This window comes from Sceloporus undulatus, chromosome 3, assembly GCF_019175285.1.
Source record: "Sceloporus undulatus isolate JIND9_A2432 ecotype Alabama chromosome 3, SceUnd_v1.1, whole genome shotgun sequence".
Taxonomy (NCBI): domain Eukaryota; kingdom Metazoa; phylum Chordata; class Lepidosauria; order Squamata; family Phrynosomatidae; genus Sceloporus; species Sceloporus undulatus.
Window position 1 is genome coordinate 62,302,539 of NC_056524.1, and position 21,617 is coordinate 62,324,155.

Genomic DNA, 21,617 nt, shown 5'->3' on the forward strand with positions numbered 1-21,617 from the left:
CATGAGAAGGAAAGACTCACTGGAAAAGACAACAATGCTGGGAAAGGTGGAGGGAAATAGGAAGAGGGGAAGGCTATATGCCAGATGCATGGACTCTATTAAGTAGGTCACAGGTATGGGATTGCAGGAATTAAGCAGAGCAGGGGGCCTCATCCATAGGGTTGCCATGAGTCAAGATTGACTTTAAGGCAGTTAATAACAACAAACCTCTCTTATATAAATAATCACTGTACATATATTAGTGTTTTTTAATTCTATTAAAATATTGTTTTGATATATCTTACTTTAATCATTTGAGGATCTCAGATACAAAAACATATAGAGGGGAAGTTGCTGTTCCTGTGGAGGCTTTCCATATGAACAAGATTCCTGATTTTCTAAAGTTCTACTTTTTATGGAGAGAGTGTCCATGTGAACCAGAACCTATTCCCTTCAGAGGCATTGATTTCCTCTTGAAGAAAGCAATGACACAGGAGGACCCATCCAGGTACTTTCTTGTTCATATGTTGAAGAAAACTAAGGTGAGTAATGTCTGAATAAGGATATACACAGGACAAGTGACTGGCTATTTTTATTTGGCTTCTAACTCATTTATATTATTCTACAGATGTCCCTGTAAAGAAAGAGCTATATAAAAAGAGTTATGAAAAGTTTAACTAGCAAGATTTTTTTTTAAAACATGCATTTTGCTGTACTTTTGGCTCCAACATTGGTCTCATCTTGATGCCAAGTTAAAATGTACCTTGGATGCCCTAATGACTTCCCCTGAAGAGTATTCATACATTGTTTTGTATTGTTGAATTTTGTCTTATTCAGATTATGAAATTATGAATATATTTTAGGTTGTATAATCTGGAAAGTGGCTTATAGGCACGTTACAGACCGCCCCTTTGGGGTGGCCTGTAGGTGCGCCTTTCCCCGGTGTATCGGGGCCTCAGCTGCCAGACCGGCAGCCTCCGAGGCCCCGATCCACCACTTTCCGGGCCACGGGGAAGCGTCAAAAGGCCGCTTCCCCGCCGCCTGGAAAGGGGTGTCCTTGGGGCTTCAAGCCCCAAGGACACCCTGCAGCGGCGGGGAGGAGGAGAAAGGGGCCGCTTGGCCCCTTTCTCCCTTGTGTTGCTGGGCGCAGCCGTCTGAAGGCTGTGTCCAGCGACGCAAACCAGGAAGGAGCTCCATTTCGGAGCTCCTTCCTGCTCTGCGGAAAGGGCGCGTTAAGCGCCCTCGTGTGGAGTGATGGCGTCACGTCCACGCCACCTCGTTTGGAGGCGATGCGTTCATCATGCCATCATGGCGGCGGCTGTGTGGAACGGCCGCCGCCATTTTGTGTGCGCAGAGCGCGTGCTAGGGTTAGGGGGTGCGGAAGCACCACCCCTTCCTAACCCTAGTACGCGCTCGTCGCGTACTTTCATGGCGGTCTGTAACCCGCCATAGTTATACTGTAAAAGTGAGAATAGATTTCAGATGTGTGTGGGTGTATTGATAAAAGGAATTCAAACTGGGCAAGTGTGATTGGTGGGTTTTAAAACATTCCACAGAAAGTGATTGGTGTGTAATCTCTATCCAGGTGGGATGATGGGAAGTTGATTCCTTCAAATGTGATTAGTTGTTGCTGGTCTGGCAAGAAGTTCTCTGAGAGAATAAAAGGCAAAAAGTCAGAGCCTGAGAAAGAACAGAAGGTTTGAGTCAGTCTGGGACTGAAAACAGAAGATAAAAAACTTCAAAGAAAACCAGATTAATATTGAAGTCTGGATGAAGTAACTGAAGGGCGACAACAAGACCAAGAAGCTGAGATCACTCAAGGACAAGCTGTAGAAAAGCTGGGTAAAAAGAACATTAGAGACTCCTGCAGCTGCGTTGGGAGCAACAGTGAACATGACTCATTGGCTGCAGTCTAAAGAGATTTCTACAGCAGAAAGAAATCTGTGGAAGATGTCAAGAAGTTGTGAAGATCCTGGGCACTGTATACTCAGCAAGAATACAGGCTTACTATGTAGCCTGAAGAGCATTTCCTGTGAGAAGACTAGGGTAGGTCTGCATTGAAATGGAAGTAGAGTTCCTTACTAATCCTTAAATCCAGTTAAAATATCGGTGGTATTTATTATTATTATTATTATTATTATTATTATTATTATTATTATTATTATTAACCTTTATTTATGAAGTGCTGTAAATTTACAAAGCGCTGTACATACAATCTTTTTAATTAGACGGTTCATTAATAGCATTCTAAGAGATATAGTACATAATTATCTTAATTTTTATTAAGAAATAAAGGATTATTATTATTATTATTATTATTATTATTATTATTATTATTATTTGTATCCCGCTCTTTTCTCAGGACTGGGACTCAGAGCAGCTTCACAGCATTAAAAACAGTACAATTAAAAACATTTTTTTTAAAAAAGTATATTAGAAAGGAATTAAATTATTACGGTAATAACACAGATAGTTATTAAAAGAATAAATATATATTTTAAAATGATAAAACTATATATAGAGAAAAAACTGTATCAAATTTTTAAAATGGTCCAACATCCCAGCCTGTCCTTATAGCAATTCCTTAAATGCCTGTGTGAACAGGTAGGTCTTCACCTGCCAGCAGAAGGCCATCAAGGAGGGAGCCATTCTGGTCTCCCTGGGCAGGAAGTTCCAGAGTCTAGGGGCAGCCACCAAAAAGGCCCTCTCTTGCATCCCCACCAACTGTGTTTGTGATGGTGTTGGGATGGAGAGAAGGGCTTCTCCAGAGGATCTCAGAGTCAGGGCCAGTTCATACCAAGAGAAACGGTCTGCCAAATAGTGTGGACCTGAGCCATGTAGGGCTTTATAGGTTATATAGGTGCGGTACAGACCACCCAAAAAAGGTGGCCCTTCAGCGCCTGTTTTTCTGCCAGAGGGAAGCCGCAGCCGCCAAACCGCACGGTTTCCTGCCAGCGGGAAAAAACCTGCAAAAAGTGGGTTTAATGTTACCATAAGAGCATAGATCTTTAATGTGTGTACATCAGCTCACTGTGCTTCTTGACATTTGAAATAAATGATCGCTGATGATTTCAATACACCCTTTGAAATATTTTTGTCACTTTAGAAGATGAAATGAAACAAATTCCAACCAACATTTTCAGACATCAATACAAAGAAAAGAAAAGGGAACAAAGTGTGTGTGTGTGGGGGGGGGGATGGACAGCTGTGATTGATAACGGAGAAAGAGACTCACACCATTTGGAATTATGAGCAGTGAAGAAAAGAAAGGTTTTACAGATAAACTGATATCACTTGGAAAGTCTGAAAGAAGTGGGAGAAGGTTGGACTTCGATATGAAATGTAAAATTGATAGAAGCAGTGAACCAGCATTAATGCTTGTTTTTACAAAGAAGCCTTTAATTGGATAAATTGCTGCTGTTTATAAATCCTGTCTAAATTATTCGTCAGACTCAACCACAAACAAAGAAGAATTCTAAAGAGTGCACACACATGCAGGCTTGGACAACCTTAGGCCACTAAATAGCAAATCCAGGAAAAGGATTAGGAGAGGTGGCAATGTAGATGACTGGAGCATTGAGCTGAATAGTGAGTGAAGAACCTGGACAGTGAGTTGTTGCTGTTGTTGTATGACTTCAAGTCATTTCTGACTTATGGTGCCCTTACACAGCCCTACAATGGGGTTTTCTTGGCACAATTTGTTGGGGGGGGGGTGCTTTTACCTTTCTCTGGGTTTGCCCAAGGTCACCCAGTGGGTTTCCATAGCTGAGTGGAATTCAAATCCAGGCACCCTGAGTTGTAGTCCAGTGCTCAAACTGCTACACAACATAGGCTCTCAGAATACTGCTGCAGTATTTTGGGAGAGAGGTGGGATCTTGAAGAAACCTAATTGGCTAAAGAGGTCATAGAAAGAGTCTTAATGGACAACTGGCACTTTTCTTGCCAAAGGCAATGTGTTTGTGGGAGAAGGTTGTGAGAGGTAGAGAGCATTACCCTTCAAATCATGATTAAAACAAGGAGTTTTCCCACTTTTAAAAGATGCTATGAGACTGCATGGGAAAAGATTAAACTGCATGGGATATGTTTGTGTGATCCATGACAGCTTTGATTGTTCTGCTAGCTTTTTGCAGTAAGAACTCAGCCATAGTCCAATGTCTCTAGGGATATTTTCTGGTATCTGAGCAAAAGACTCAATCTGGTAAGAGAAATAAGGTCATCATGAGTGTGACATTACTTGACAGAATGTGTTTGAACAATACAAAACTCATAGCTGTCCTCTTCAAAATTGTTCCTCATATAAGGCATATAGGTTTCCCTCACTATTTAGCCAGACAATGTACATTAATCTGTCCATTACTATAGATTGAAGAGAGTAGTCCCATAGAAGTCACCAAGGGAAAAACTGAATACCTAGGCATTTATGTCATGTTTTTTTGGGGGGAAGGGGGGAGGCAAACCACCACATTTTGTAGCATTGGGGCCATATTTTGTTTTGTTTTTTAAAATGGAGATTGGAGGCTTTGGGAGTTTCCCAGGGGGCTTCATGGGTCAGAAAGGGACCAGCAGCCATATAGAGTCTGCAACTTGCCTTTTCTCCACACCTGGAATATACCATGTCAAGGTTTCCCTATGGTGAGGCAAAATGTAACATTAGACTAGACATTCACCATGAAGCATAATGGAACAGAGAGTGGCAAATTCTAAATGGAGAACTGTTGCTTTCTGTCATTTGTTTTTGTTTTAAATAATCTTTAGTCTAATCTTTGTGTGACGAAGAAGCTGTCTGCTTTTTGATTACACACATGAACATATGTAAGGCCAGCACTAATCCTGCATGATTAAGGGAATTATTTGTGACTAGTGGTTAAACTAAATTCAAGATTTTCCAACATGTAGATTAGTTTATTCATTTCCCCAGCTTAGCGCTTCCAATGTACTGTTCTTTCCAAATATGTTTGTAAACTAGTTCACATTCTGAGACACATGTATATAAGAGCTCTGTTAACACTGGCCGTAGCATACCAAGAACTTAAAAAAATTCTGTAGGACTTCAATAGAGAGGGCTCATGGTTAGCACTCCTGGGTACCTGTTAAGGACCATACCCTAGCAGACCAGGAGTTGTTGTTATCCCTCTGGCCCTGGTCATTTTCCTCTTAGATGTTCTGCTTGGTTCTCTACTTTTTCCAAGCAAGGCAGCATATGAGGAAGAGCAAGGGAAAAGAATGTTAGTCTTTGCTTGCTCTAAGTGAGAAGGCAAGTGAATACGCTGGTATGACTATGGCAAGGAGCAGAAGCACTGAGGACAGCTTGCAAAATCATCAGTGGATTCCATATCAATAGTATAGTTTGATTCTTGTTGGGCCTATAGCAACAGCTTGCTGTCTACAGACACAGAAATACCCTAAATATTAGCTAAACTTTGTCAGCTTTAAGCATGTTGTATTCTTCACCTGTTTAGATTTAAGAACTTTTCTTTCTGGAACTTTTGTACTTTAGTGCAGATTTTGATCTTAAGTGCTTATCTTACCATCTGACTTGGATCTTGATTTATCCAGCATCACCTTTCTGAGGAGGTCCAACTAGCTATCCATTTTAGATAGTGTTAGAAAGTATTTTAGAAGATATTTAAGTCCAAAACAATCTGCAAAAATAATCTAATTTGAGACCACTTTAACTGCTCTGACTCAATGCTAGGGAATTCTGGGAACTGTAGTTTTGTGAGATATTTAGCCTTCTCTGTCAGAGAGCTGTGGTGCCACAATAAACTACAGTTCCCAGGATTCTCTAGCACTGATCCAGGGTAGTAAAAGCAGTCTCAAACTGGAGTATTTCTGCAGTGTGTTTTGGATCATAGAAAGTATTTTTATTCCACAAAACATTTTATGCTTGACTCTGCTTTCTCCTCCTGCTCCTCCTTTTATCTGTATTCAGCTAGTTTTTAATGCTGTGATGTAGTTTTAGTGCTTTAACATTTCGTTATACTTGTTTTTTATATTGATACCCTGCCTTTCCATTAAAAATGTCAAGAAAGAACTAAACTGTTTCTTCCAGGGTAAGCCACACAGGAAATTTATTTATTTATTTATTAAATTTATATTCTACTTTTCTTGAACAAAATGAAGCTCAAATATGTTTGAAATAATAAAATTAAAATTAAAAGAATAAAGAACAAAGGAGGAAACAGTTTGAACTGCATAGATCAGTGCCACTCAAAGTGATTCCTGGAATGGCACCAGTCCCTGAGCTGGTCCCCGGTAAGTTTCTAAGACAGAAAAAGAAAAACACATTTATACCCAATGGGCACAAATATGGTGCTGGGCCATGGCACAACGGAAGAAAAACAATTGCTGACCCCCTACATCAGACACCCTGAAAAGCACTAATAAATGATGACCTAATAAAAAAAAATGAACATGGACTTAGGCTGAAAATTAGGTGACACAAAATAAGTGTGATACAAACTGTTACAGACTGCCAAAATAAAGCTGCTTCAGGTCTCTTTGGAGGTATGCTATTTAAATGATGCCTGGGTCCTAAGAGTCCGGAGGTCACACCAAAGCTACACTCCATTCCTAAGCACCAGAGTGCAGCTTTTGGTGCAGCTTCCGGATTCTTAAGATGCATGCATCATTTAAATAGCATACCTCCAAAGAGACCCGAAGCAGCTTTATTTTGGCAGTCCAACGTAACAGGCCAAAGTATCATCCACAGAAACAGAACTTAATAGAAGCTTATCTGAGCCTAAAACCAAGTGATTGTAGAGACAGACCTTAAAGTTCAAAGCAAAGTCAGCAAATACACACACACATTCACTTTCCTTTTCACCCCCAAATACAATTGTTAGTTTTAATAACATTCACTTCAGGGGCTGCAAGTTTAGGTCTGTAACTTTGTTTTACAATTATGTCAAGTTTATCAAAGGTGATTTCCTTTGCTTCAGAATATAAACTGTTATTAACTTCATATGGAGTAGAATTTCCTTTTTTCATTGTTTCCAACCTTTCCTGTTGTGGCTTTCATACTTACTCTACATAACTGGAGAAAAGAATTGGGAAAGAAATGAAGCTGGGCTTGTCAGAGAATATTTCTACTCCATTAACAGTAAATGCCCTCTGAACACTTAGGACAGTGGTGGGAATAATGTGCTGAGAGACTGCAATTTGGTGCACACCTACTTGGGAGTAAAACTATGCATATTGAACTCATTGGAGTTTGAAGGCATAGGACTGCAATGTAACTGGACTTACAAATTATTCCAGGAAAAATAGGGACTTTAGGTACAAACATATATGCTCAGGACCATTCGACACTTAACTTGTAAGAGATCCCAAATATCTACTTGTTATTGTTGTTGTATGCCTCCAAGTCATTTCTGATTTATCCTGACCATAAAGGTAAACCTATCACAAACAAGTTTTCTTGGCAAGTTTCTTTAGAAAGGGGTTGCCATTGCCATCCTCTGAAGCTGAGAGAGTATGCCTTGTTCAAGGTCACCCAGTGGGTTTTTGTGCTCAAGCAGGGATATTAACCCTGGTCCCCTGAGTTGTAGTCCAGCACTCCAGTCACTATACCATGCTGGCTCTCTTGGTTTATAAATACAAAACTCATAAGCAGACCATAGGGATATTAGTAATAACAAAACAAAGGTGTTGAATATTCATAATTTACTGTACTATCAAAGGAAACTCACTCTTGCATGTACTGCCCATTTCATAGTCAGTTTACATGCTAAAGTATATTTAGAAGTACACTCATCCCTCCATATTTGCGACTTTGATATTTACAGATTTGATTAATATGTTCTCTCTAGGAATATCTAGGTCCTCCAGTGCAACTCTGTGGTCAGCTTTAATTAAAGGTTGTACTGAAGGACCTAGAGATTCCTAGAAAGAATACTCTACTAGGCCTTTGTAGCTCCTCCAGTGCAGTTCTATGGTCAGTGTCTGTCAGAGGACCTAGAGATTCCTGGAGAGGTGCTATCTCAGGTAAAAATATGGTGTTTTTTTAATTTGTGGGTTTTCCATATTCACGGGGTTCTTGTGCCCCTAACCCTAGCGAATATGAAGGAACAAGCGTATACTGTTTAAATGGAAAAAAAGATCCAATAGAAGAAAGCAGGAGTTAAGGCAAGCTACTCAAAACAGCAAGTAAACACTATTTTTAAATAAAAAAAAGTTTTACTATTAAACCATGTAGGATCAGGAAAAAAAGTGTCTTTCTAAACATGAAGAGTAAACAGATTTTCCATTTTTTAAATTAACACATCACTACCCTGGATCCACCACCAGGAGTCAACGTACTCTCCGTTCATCCCACTTTGTCTGGTGCCAGGAAAGGCAAGGCTGGGTGGCTGCTGTCCAAGATCTGATGTTTGGAGACCTAACTGAACTGTGTTTCTTCTGGCATTCAGCACTCCCTAATCCATCTCTTCTCCTCCTCTTCGGAGACTAGCAGAATGGGTGAGGATTTACAGATTATGGCAGAGTGAGAGTGGTAAATTTTTGTTTGAGAGCCAGAGCTACACAAACTTAGTTGGGAACAAGTCCCATTCAATCCAATGGAATTTATGTCCAAGCAAACATAGAATGCACTAATAGTTGCATATTCAACAAATATTGAAGGGGTATTTGTCTTTTGTTTTATAACTCTTTGTGTGCCTGTGTACTAAAGGAAGACTTGCAATATATCTCAGACTTACAACAGTTGGGCTGAATCAGACCATTTGGGGAGATGTCTGAATCAAAGGGGCTAGTCACACTTTTTTGCATGGAGGGATTCACATCTGTGAATCAATTCACCGTTCCCACAACATTTCAAGGCAGTGATCTCTCCATGGCATTTAAATCTGGCCTGAAATTATCATTTGCCACCATTCTGGATCGAAATTGAGGTGCCTCCATTTCCTGAACAGTGGCTGCACAATCCGAATTGATCCAATAGCTTACTCACATTATTGGAGATGTGGATCATTGCGGTTCTTAAAGAAAGAACCACTAAGGGATTTGGTGCTACATGCACCAGTTTATATGTGCTTTTTGGTTGCCCCCACTCCCTCAAACTGCACTGAATAGAATTGGTGCAAGTTTGAATGACAGTGAAATAATCTGGTTTACAAACCGGGTTATTTCGTAGTGTGAATGGGGTCAAAGTAGAATGCCTTTGAAAGGGATCCTATCAAACTGAACACTCTTGAAAATTCATAATTTAGTTTTAGAGAGGCAAACACAGTGTATCTATAGAAACTGATAACATTTCACAGTGAATGATTTTGCTAGGACTCCCCAGTCACACTGCTTTGGGAGTGGATTCTGAACTGTTTCAGGACTAATCCGGCATTTGGTGCTTTTCACTATTTGTCACTCCCAAGATGATATTATAGCTATCTTGTTGGAGTCTGTGGGATATGGGTAGTTACTTGAAAAATGATGGATGCTCAGATCCTCCTGTCTCTGTCACTGTGTATTTCACATTCATCATCTTTTCTGCTGCACTTCTGTGACATTGGTGCCAACCAAGCAGAAACCAAAGAAAATTTCAACTGTTTTTCATCTGTCATAAACCACTAGTTGCAGTTTCTCTCTTTCTGAATTTTTGCAGACTTCTTCCCAAGAGATAACCCCATTACATATGTTCTTTCCATATGAATTACCCACAAATACATGGAAAGGGGAGGAGAAGCAGATAACATATGCACCAAACAGATAACATATGCACCTATTGGCTATGGGCCCGTACAGACAGGCCAAAATAAAGCTGCTTTGGGTCACTTTGGAGGTATGCTGTTTCAATGATGCATGCGTTCTAACAAGCCAGAAGCCATGTCAAAGCCATGCTCCAGTCCTAAGGACTGGAGCGCTGCTTTGGTGCAGCTTCTGGCCTCTTAGGACGCATGCATCATTGAAACAGCATACCTCCAGAGTGACCTGAAGCAGCTTTATTTTGGCTTGTCTGTATGGGCCCTATAACCCATCAAATGGTTATACCCTCTAACCTCATAGTAGCTTGAAGGCATGAAAATGTGGATTTCTGAGTCATAATGTGGGTTCAGGCCAAACTGCTGTGTGTGTGCGTATGTCAGTCTAAGTCAAACTGAGCTGATTACCTAATCTCTGAATGGGCTCAAAACTGAATCTTGTGGCAGATGCTGAGCTGCCTCCCAATTTATTCATTTATTTTAAAAATCATGACCTGTTATCGAAATCTGCACTATTGCAGTCTGAACTACAAGAAACCAATCTGGGGTGCAATGGGGGAGGATAAGAATGCTGCCCTCCCCAATAAAATTTGTCACTAGTTCTTCAAATTTCTAGCATTGGGCTAAAACTTCAGTTGAGCATTTAGTGGTGGAAATGAGGCATCCCTGCCAAAAACGGGGAGGCAAAGTTACTAAGGGAATGTAAGCACAGCAAATGTTGTGAATGTTTTTCCATCTGTCACTCTCTGCAATAGCAGAACTTGAGGACTGAAAGAAAATTTCATGGAGGGGGATGGGATCATTCTTATGGAGGCAATCCCCTCATTTTCTTCCTCCTGCAGCTCCATCCCTGAGACACCTAAATCAGTTCTTGGGTGGTTAGTCAACAGTTATTGCAGTTCCACCACTCCATTTGGTCTCCTTTAGTTGAGCCAGCCTCCTCTGAACAAATCTTGCCAAGAAAGGTGGAATTCCCCCAGGGCAGAAGGTTAAAATGTAGGCCATGTCCTGGAAAAGGAGGACCTCTGCTGCCCCTGATTCCCCCTGTTGAATTCCTCTCAAGTCTTCTCCTCCTCCATTCATACTTCTTGGGGGTCATGTCCCAAATGGGGGGCGTTTGGGAATTCCTCCTGGGCAGAAGGTTAAAATGTAGGCCATGTCCTGGAAAAGGAGGCCCTCTGGCCAGGCTGCCTATTAGCCACAGGGAGTCTGGGGTGTCTCTTCAGGGTGAGCTCTGCTCCTTGATGTTCCTTCCAACCTAGAGCAGCCCTAAGGAGAACCTATCCATGGAAGCCCAGGATTCTTAGTTATGTTCAGACTCCAGGGCCTTTGGGAAGCCCTCCTGGGCAGAAGGCTGAGAGGGAAGACATGTCCTGCTCTTGCATTCCCCTCAGGGGCTCTCCTCCTCCTCCAATTGGGGCCAAAGCCCTGAGGGACAATACCCCCCCCCCCCCCCCCCCCCCCCCCCCCCCCTCCGGTTGGGGCCAACGCCCGGGGGGACCCCCCCCCCCCCCCCCGTTTGACCCAAGGCTTTGAGAAGGAAGGCAGGCAGGGGCTCTCTCCTCCTCGCCCTTCCTCTGCAAAGGGGAAGAAGGGAGGAGGAGCCCAGGGCTTGGCTTCCCTCAGCCCTTCCAGCCGCAAAAGGACTCCTTCTTCTTCTTCTTCCTTCCCTTCCCTGGCTCTCCTCCTCCTCGCTTGGCTAAATTGCCAGGGAAGCCGGGGCTGAGAGGGAGGCGCCCAGAAAGAAGCCCAAACAGCTGTTGCAGCTGCTGGGAAGATGGCGAGCCGCAGCGACCTCCTGCTCTTCCTTCTGCTCCGGCTCCTCTGGGGCCCCTTCGGGTCCCTTGGCTGTGAGTCCTTTGGCCTTTGCGGGATGGAGGGAGGGATGCCCTGGGAGGGAGGGAGGGAGGGAGGGGAGAAAGGAGACCCCCAAAAGCAGGAGCACCGTTCTGGGTTTTTTCTGCCGCCGCCAGGCTTTCCCTGGGCTGCCGGCTCCTTGGCTCTTCTTCTTCAGCCTAGTCCTCCTCCTCTGCCTGCTTCCCTCCTGGCTGAGCCAAAGCCCTCTCTCCTGGAGGAAGGCAGGGAGGCTGCTTTTCAGCCCAAAGGGAATGGCTCCCCTGGGACCTTTCGCCCAGGGGAAAGAAAAGAAAAGAAGCAGCATGAGGGGAGCAAGGCTTGTGGGACAGGGCCCTCCCCTTTCCTTGGGGTGAGGGACACAGACAGGACCCCGGTGAAAGTGGAGGAGAAGAAGCCACAAAGACCGACTCAAGGGCTTCCAGAGCAGCAGGGCTTGTGGGGCTGGAGTCTTCAAAGTGGGCTTTCTGGATGCCAGGCATGTGCAGGGCCCCCTCCTCTGAAGCCTTTCTCTGGCGTCTGCCTCAGAAACACTCACACAGTGCTGCTTTCTGTGAAATCAGGCTCAGGATCTGAGTGTTAAGTCTCAATTCTGATAAAGTTTGTAATGCTTATTCTAGAAAGGTTTGCTTTTGCATTTTTGCATCCTAAGTTGTGTTGTTCTCCTGCTTTGTTAGGCTGCAACAAACACTGCCAAAGACATCTTGGTCCTCAGCATTTGAGAGTCTGTTTGTGCTCAGTCCTCCTCCTTTGGCCTGTCTGCTTTATCCTTCGTGTCATTAGACCGTTAGTTCTTGTCCCAGTAGATAATTAGAGACCAGAAGCAGGGAGCTCATGATGGGCCTGAACCTGCAGGAGCTGGGCAGAGGGGCTGAGGAGCATAGGGAGACTTGGAGATGGCTCATCCACAGCCTCATTATGAGTTGAGGTTGACTGGTCTGGAAGGCAGTTAACAACAGCAGGAAAGACTTGATGGATGGTTTTGAAAGCTGGGCATCTTTTATTTCTTTGCCTCCCCTTTGTTCAACAAGGGAAATGGTCACCAAGGAATTACTTTTCCAGCAAAAAAGAAATGCTCAAAAGTCACATCCTCCGGCTCCTTTCCTCTCCTCATCTAGGGCCAGTGCATAAAATTAGCATGTGATATTCAGTGGTGTGAGAGAAAACCTTCTGCATGTGTTCAGGAGTACCGGAACAAGACAAAACTAACAAGTCTTATTTGGAGCTTTATCCTCATGCAATCAACAATAAATACAATGGGCAATTGGATGCCTGTCCCTTGTTGTCTGCACATTACATCTAGGAATGGAAGTTTTCTAAGTAGATATTGTTGAACTGCTACTTCTAGTATTTCTCACTATCGGCTGTACTGGCTAGGACAGTCCTGGGAGAGACAGTTGAACGACATCTGAAGTCTTTCAAATAAAAACAGCTGCTTTTAATCTCCTTTGGAAGAAAAGCAAGATATCAAACAAATAAGTTGGTGAAGGAGCAGCTGCAGATAGACTCCCCACGCAATTTGAAACTGGCCATACACCATGGGGGAGCAGGACCTTTGGGCATCAAGCAAGGCTGCTTCTACAGATGAGTTCCACTACCCATGGAAGGTGGCTAGGAAGGGCCAGCAAGGGTGCAGCCCCACTCTTTATGATATTATGGTTAGATATGTGAATTGTGACCAAATAGGGCTGCAGAGCAGAACTTTTATGGTTCAAGAAAACATTTAATGGTCTGTAGCAGGTTGCATCCCTCTACACACAATTGCTGGGGAGCAGAAGAAGGGTTGGGTTTTTGTTTTGTTTTGCTCTCAGCCCCTGATTCTAGCTGGCTACTGCTGGAAACAGAAAAGTGGTCTAGATCAGGATGAACATGGAGCCCTCCAGGTGTTTTTGAAATCACCACTGGCTTTGCTGGCTGAGGCTTTTGTTAGTCTCAGTCTGAGAACATCTGGAAGGTTGCACATTCCCCATCCTTGGTCTGTGGCAGGTGTGAAAATCTGTGCATCCCCAAAGGTTATTGGACTGCCATTTATTCAGTATTAGGAAATATCACAAGTGTTGTATGGGTTGAAGTTCATTATTACTACAGGTAATTATTACTACATTATTACTACACAACGTGATCTGAAAGGAATGAAAATTTGGGTGTTAGAACCTGCACTGCTTGAAAAGTGTTTCATAATCCATGCAAAATAGATCCAAAGTAGGGTCTAAACAAAGCTGAAGTTTGCTCCTTTACATTCATGCCAGCCTAACTATAAATATTATGTTTGATCAAAATTGATTCATATATGTGGCTTTTACAGCACTATAAAACAGTATAAAATAGTCAGAAATTGAAAGCATTTGTCCAAGGAATACTTGACATAATTGACTGGATCCAAAACCTTTGTAAAGTTTTCATTTTGATCCAATTTGATAACATCAGGTTTGATAAATTTATAACCATAAATTTATAATAAAAGACATGTGTAGCTTTTTTTATACAAACAAATTGACAAACCGTTTATATTATAGTATAGATTTAGGCAGCATGGGTGTAATGACCGATTGGGTTAACTTGAGTGTGTGTACTAGTATTCATTTCCCTTGCATACTGTCTAGTTAGTGATACTTTAATTTTTTAGTTTATAAGTGACCTGTATACTAATGAGCTAATTTACTTGGCTTTCTGTACTGAAGAATGGTATGACTTTTTATTTTGAGTGTAAAAAAATTACTAAAATCTAAGTTGGATTTCTCCTGCTACCCTTCATTTCCATGCTCTACATTGGAATGGGAATCATTTGGGACTTAGCATCTTTCTTCAAAATTGTTATGGTCACCAGGTATGAAAACAGAAGATTCTTTTATTTTTACAGCTGCATTTATAATATACACGGTACTGAAGGATCCTCGAGTTGTTAATTCCCAGCATTACTCACCATTGGCTATGCTGGCTAGTGCTGCTGGAAGTTTCAGTTCAACAACATCTGAAGGGTTGCACTGCTCCCACCCCTTCCTGTGGCAGAGTATATACAGTTATCATAATGGAGTCATAGAGTGGGAAGTAGTCTCAAAGCCCTCAAAGAAATCCATTGACAAAACTGAGCAACCTGAGTTGGTTGCTATTCAGCCTTGTTGTTTGGGCTGTATGCACCCTTTAATAGAGAGAGCCATCTTGGTATATCTCAGCCTCAGAGGATGGCAATGACAAACCCACTCTGAAGAAACTTTTCAAGAAAACTCTATGATAGGTTCACCTTAGGGTTGCCATAAGTCAAAAATGACTTGGAGGCGCACAAACAACAAACTCTTTAAAAGAAATAGAAATATTAACACATAGTTTTCATTGACCAACACCTTCAAACATCCACACCATACTTGCAAGAAGAGGCTTCTCTTCATGACCTTCAGGACGGCTGTGGAAAAAATTCAGGGTTTTTGCTTATTATAAAAAACAACATAAGTTGGCCAGAACTGTTGAAAACTAAAACAACATGTAGCCCCACACTAAAGAACTTGATAAAAATAAAAAGCTAATAGTTCTATTTTCTCTTTGACAAATATAACCTCAGTAAAGATAAGGGGCCACGAAAATAAAAACAAATGCGAGAAAAACACCACACCCAAGCAATGTGGTGAACAAAACTATGTGAACCTGAAGCACACAGCTGTAAAAACAATGTGTGGTTAAATATGTTGGACCTCTGATAAGAATGCACATGAACATGAATGCAAATTCATGATAGACATAATGTTTGTTTTTAATTCTCCACCTATGTGATTTTGAATTGATTCATTGCTGAAAAGATATGTTTCTTTCTTTCTTTTTAATCAGATAATTCAATATGATCTTTGAATAATTGAAACCATGTACCAGCTGCAATTCTCCCTTTGTGTGATATTCTCATATGTCGGTCACATTATCAGATTTGTATCCCACCTTTCCTCCAATGAGTTTGTGGTGGTGTAGATGGCTTGTCTGTCCATTTTTATGCTCACAGCAATCCTATAAGGCAGATGACTTTGAAAGTTATTTAATTATTTTATATCTTACTTTTTCCCAGTCCTTGACTCAATGTGGCTCAAAACATAGTGACTGGCTTCTGCATTCTATCTGAGCATGTAATGGCATATCATCCAGCCATTTCAGTTTGGCAGAGGCAATCCTGGTTAATCCTCTGCTGTCTCACTTTTTCAGCCACTCTTAAAATGCACCAGTTTCTTTCTCTTCCTACTCTCAGTTTCCCTACTCATTCTTGGCTTACTCAGTTGCTTCAAACTGAGTTCAAAACTCAGTTACAACTCCGTTAACTCTAGAGGGTGGAGAGGACAGGGTTAAGTTTTCCCCTTTTAAAACTCAGTATATATATTCCAGTATATATATTCCAGATGTAATGGGGCTTCTCTTCTTAAAATAGTAATTTTGTCATATTCTTCCTCGTTAATAACCTTTGCCTTTCTGTTGCCTGGCCACATTTTTTTTACCACACTGTGAGGTAGCTCAGCCACACATGCCCTGTTTTCCATCTGTTGGAGGATATGTGGTGGGGAAAATGTATGTACAGTAATTTGAAATAGCAAAATTTGCAATCTATAATGAGAGCCAGCATGGTGTAGTGGTTTGAGTGTTGGACTACAACTGTTGAGATCTGGGTTCATTTCCCTGTTTGGCCATGGAAACCCACCAGGTGACCTTGAGTGACCCACACATTCTCAGTCTCAGAAAACCCTGTGATAGAATCATAGGCTCATAGAATCACAGACTCCACTCTGAGGAAGTGTGTTCTACTGTCAAACAGCTCTTACTGTCAGGAAGTTCTTCCTGATGTTTAGGTGGAATCTCTCTTCCTGTATCTTGAATCCAGAGTCCTTAGGAACCCCATAGGTAAGAAACAACTTGGAGGCACACAAAAACAACAGCAGACCTTATATTTAGGCAGGATACAGACCGCCCAAAAAGGGCCGTCTCCCACCTGGTTTGCTCCACGAGGGAGCCGCAGCAGACAAACCGCGTGGCTCCGTCACGGAGCAAAAAGAACCTGCAAAAGGCAGGTTATTCTTGTGGTGCCTTTGTGACGCCACAAGGCGCCAATGGCGTACTTGCGGTGTCACAATTGCACCAGGACGTGCAGACGCTATGTGTCCATCACGTCAAAACAGCGGCACCCATATGTACAGGGCACTGCCATTTTGACGCCCTCGTCACGTGCGAGGGGAGAGTCGTGTCTGGAAGCGCTGCCTCTCACACATAATGACGGCGTCCCGTAGGGCCCGTCTGTTACCTTAGATAACTTTTGGTATGATGTAAAATAAGTTATCTATTTGTAAACCAAAAGCTTTTCCCATATTAAAGGGGTAGGGAAATTGCCCTTTAGTTAAAACAGAAGTATGTAAAGAGTGAGTGGGGCATGGGCTTCATGCACCCCATTGTGACTATGGGCCAAAACAGATGGCCATATAGGGGCAACTTGATGCAACCACATGCTGCAGCCCTGATCCAGCTTTTTTTCAGCACATGTATAAACACCGCGCCACTGGACTGCCACAATGCTCCTCACCATCTGGTCGGGCGGGTGGCATGACGCTGGCTTGGGAGAAGTGTTGGGGCATGTGTCATCCAAATGCCACGCTCCCATGCTGCCTCCAAGCAGGCATATTGTGCCAGTCTGTTTCACCCCTATGTCTTGATGGTGGAAAAATTGTGGTTTTATCAACCTATTATTGGATACTTCCCGGAATAGTAATTCTGCTCAGAAGTGGGGCACAGCCTTGCAGGCCTCTTGAAAGCCGAAAAAAGAACTTAGAAATTGACCTTTGTTGTTAATTCACAAAATAGATGTAATGGGGCTTTGAAAAGTTTGCATCATACTGATTTAGTTACATAGTATAACTGTTTTCATGCCATTGCTTATAGTGAGATTCGGACATGCTTCACTGAAATGCCACTATGACATCTTAAAAAGCTGTGTGATTTTTTTAAAGTGCTACAGCCTTGATGGGTACTTTTGGATTGTGTCCCATATTTAAAGAAAGGCCACAACCAGAAGATCCCAGTGTGGTCCAGTGGATAGAGTTTGTGACATACTGTGTTGCTTTGAGCAGTTCATTAACCCTGGATTTCAGTTTTCCATTTATAAAGGCCAAGTTGGAAGACACTGTATGCTGGAAATTCTACATAAACGATGAGCTGGTACTTTTAGTGCTTTCCTGAATCTTGACAGTATTTGCAGTACTTGAATTGTTTCCTGCTTTGTTTGAGATCATGGACCATCTTTGTAAGCTGGAAGCTAGAAGATTTCAGAAAGTTCTCTGTGTAGATGGTTTTGGCTAGGTTTGTTGAACCCCAGAGATGATGCAATTTTCTGCTTCTTCCTACATCTAAATCCTTACAGACAAAGCCACCAAACATAGCGGTTGATTAGTTGGTGTGTGTCGTTTTAACATCCTAGGTCAGTGTGCAAGACCCATGAATGATTTTTCCACTTTGTTGCCTTTATAAAAGAGTTGGCGCAAACCTTTGCATGGTAATGAAGGCTTCCTTAGAGATTCACCTTTAGGAGTGCCAGGCTCTTCTTTTTATTTAAGTGAAAGGGCAGGGAAAAATAACTGTTAATCCCACTTAAAAGCAGCACTGTTAAGCAATGAATCTGATACAAAGCACAACACTGTACGGTGTGTTTTCCTGTTTGTGTAATCTGCATCCGCCATGTGTTGATTTGCTTTCCATGTGTACCTAGTTTATTAGTTTTAAAAGCACTTGAAAGGGCAATACATGTGCATCAAAGTTTGCAAGCTATCTTACTACAAAGATTGTCAGTTGATTTTATCTTTGCAAACATATTTTGTCATTTAGACAAATATCATTTTCTGCAAAACGTTAAAGGTTTGATCCTGCTGCCAACTAGAATTCACAACTCTGCTGTGCCAGTAGAGGACAAACTACAATTCCATGATGCCCCGTGTGATTCCCAAGAATAAAATCAAAAGGTCACTCCTTCTCTCACATACACACCCATTTCCAGTTCAAGCAGGGCTGTGGTCCAAGACTCTTAGAGACAAACTAGATAAGACAATATTGTATAGTTTGGCAAAGCCCCCTGTTGCTGCTGGCCAGTTGCCTTTCTCTTTTCTCCTCCTTTAAAATCTCAATACATATTTATATTCTGTAGCTGCCTCACAAAGCTATTTTTCATGAAAACAAATGTTGGAGCTTTTTAAAATGAGTTTGCATGTAATGCATAATCTGATCCTTCATCTTTGGTCAAACTAGAAATGAAAGAGAGAAAGTTCTCTGAATCTGTGCTTTTCTTCAAGGGAAGTTTAAGTTTCCACATTAGAAAGCAGGGTGCAGGACTGTAACCTTGTTTTATTTTATGTTTTTCTAGTAGAAAAGTAATTCAGATTTCTTGAACAGCACTTTCTTCTCTTAAAGGGAAATACAGTAACTTTGCACTTAGCCAATGTCTTGGAATAATCAAGTAATGTGGGTTCATCTTGTTTATACACGGGTCTGAAACTGATGCAAAGGTAGGTCCCTGCTTCCCATCACCCCTCAGTCCACTCTCCTACATCTTTTTATGGTGTTTTAAATATGTTTTTAATTTATGTTTTTCAAACAGAAATTCAGTTTAATTGTGTTTTAACTTTTGTATTATGAGTTTTTAAATTGTATTGTGCTTTTAAAACTCTGTATGCCACCTTGGATTCCACACTGGGAGAAAGGCAGAATATTAAATAAATGAATAAATAAATCCCATTGGTGGGCAAGGTTCTAGAGCATTTGGTGGCTTCTCAGCTCCAGGGGCTCCTGAATGAGGTGGATTTTCTAGATCCGTTTCAGTTGGGTTTAAGGAGTGATTATGGGATGGAGAGAGCTTCGGTCACCTTGGTGGTTGGCTTGTGTGGAGGAACAGGAAGAGGAAGTGTGTTTCTGTTAGTTTTGCTGGACCTCTTGACAGTTTTCATGGTATCTGTCTGGGCTTACTCACTGGGATGGGTACTCTTCTACTGTGGGCCTGTTCTTTCCTGGAGGCTCTCAGAAGGTGGTGTTAGGGGGTTCCTTTTTCACTTCTTGGCCATTGGCTTGTGGAGTCCTTCCAAGTTCTGTGTTGTCTCCTATGGGGAAGGAATGTGATATGTTTCCAAATATCATTTGGGTTGGATCCAAAGGCGGCCTTCTAGTCACGGAAGAGGTCTTCTGCTGTGTATCCCTCACAGTAGCATGTTGTGTAGAATCAGTGAAATTAAAGCCAAAATACCGTATGATCATTGCTGTGCAATATCTTTCACAAAAAGGTGCATGAAGTTTTCTGTAGATCTACCTCTTTTATATATAATTCTCTTAATGCTCCTTACGTATTTGCAGAACAGTATTGATTCCTTTTGCATATGTTTTTCTAATCCAACCTATCTCCCTATTCCATAATCTGTACCCAGAGTTTGGGAAAGTTTTTTTTTCCAATGTTGGTTTAGGGATTCTAGGAGATGTAGTTCACAAAGTAACTTTTCCTAGCTTCCAGTATATCTATATTCTTCTCGTTGTTTCTGTGTTCCTGTTTGCTACAACAGTTATTGTGAGAGAAATTTTCTTCCCTATAGTTTATGATCCTTTGTAAAAAAAAAAAAAAAGAATGCAGACTTTGGAGACCTTAGATTAGCAGCCATTAAAAGGACAGTATTTGCATTTTAGGCTTTGTAAATGCACCAACTCTCGAACAATTCTGTTGCTATGGAAATCAACTCTATAAAGGGCTCACAATATAAGCAGGAATCTATTGTTTATGAGACGCTACGTCGTTTTAAACACCCCAGCCCCTATTTCCCTATTCATTACCAAGGTGACAGGATTGGCATTAAAATTCTCAGACTTCAAAACTGAGTGTTAGTATTCTTGCTTGGCTAAGCCACAGTATAAGTGTCAAAATTGTAACATTTAAAGACTATCTGGGAAGGGAGGGAATTTCTTGGCAATTCCTTAAAACTACAGTAGTTGTTTTCTGCCACTGTACAGTCTTGACTGATAGATTTGTCTGTGCTGCTGTAATCTCTTGCAAAGCCATGTGATAAACAGGCTGTTAACATCTGGCAAACTACTTGCTCAAGTGCAAACAGGGGCCACGTCCTACAAGAACAGTGTGTAGGTATCTTGGGTGTTAGGTGCATGATGATGCTCATATTCAATAGGTAAATAACTACACCATTGGGTTTTTATCCCCATTGTTACACAAAGAACAGGTGAAGGGACTGGAGGAGTCCGCACCAACTGTAGGCATTACAGTGGACCCTTGTTATATGCTGGGGTTTGGTTCCAAGATCCCCTCTGGATAACAAAATCCGTGGATGCTCAAGTCCCATTAAGTATAATGATAAAGAAAAATGGTGTCCCTTATAAAAAAAAAAATGGAAAATCAAGGCTTGATATTTGACATTTATACTTTTTTTGAATATTTTCAAACTGTGGATGCTTGAATCCATGTACAAAAAAATCTGTGTCAAAGAAGGGATGACTATACTTCACATGTTGGGGAAATTAGCTTTTGCCAGAGGTTTGGGTGGTCTTTGGACTGTTTACAACTGCTTATACCAATACTTATGGAGAAGAGCTCAAAGTTTTGAGTGAATTAAGAAGGTTTTATTTAGAAGAATACAGAGCTCAGTCACACACAGGCAACAGCAATTGAAACAAACAAGAGCATAAAGAGCTAACTGAACTGGAAATATGGAAATGTGATTTGGAATGGAAATGTGGAAATGAGTTTTTATAGGCTTGCAGTGGGGTTATAATTACCTGTCCAATGAGCAGACCACAGAAAACTGGAGTGACTCAGACTGGGAGAGACCCAGAACAAACAGATAATGTGGGGTGTATGCTGGCTCAGAGGCTAGGTTTTGGAACCATATTTATACCTTAAAACTAGCACCAGGAAATGGCCTATTTGGTCATGTAGCAATGGCTGAATGTCTTCTCCCAGGAATCAGCAATAGGATTCCAGACTGGTTGATATCTAATTTTAGATTGACAAAAAAACTGGATCAGCATATCCCAGGATGGGTGGACAGGAAAGTTGCTGGGAACACAACAGAGGGTAGGGCAGAGCCTTGGCAG

General features: G+C 41.7%; 1 protein-coding gene across 3 annotated transcripts in view; it reads left to right on the forward strand.

The window, feature by feature from the left end:
• The first annotated feature begins 11,263 nt into the window (after positions 1 to 11,263).
• Positions 11,264 to 21,617, forward strand: part of JAM2 (junctional adhesion molecule 2) — a 35,963-nt gene continuing 25,609 nt past the window's right edge. For 2 of the 3 annotated variants that reach the window (XM_042460722.1, XM_042460721.1), the window contains exon 1: positions 11,266 to 11,524. In XM_042460722.1, the coding sequence (XP_042316656.1) occupies positions 11,452 to 11,524 (73 nt within the window). In that variant the 5' untranslated portion in view covers positions 11,266 to 11,451. Of the gene's footprint in view, positions 11,525 to 21,617 lie in introns of all 3 variants that reach the window. The other variant, XM_042460720.1, reaches the window with a different exon arrangement.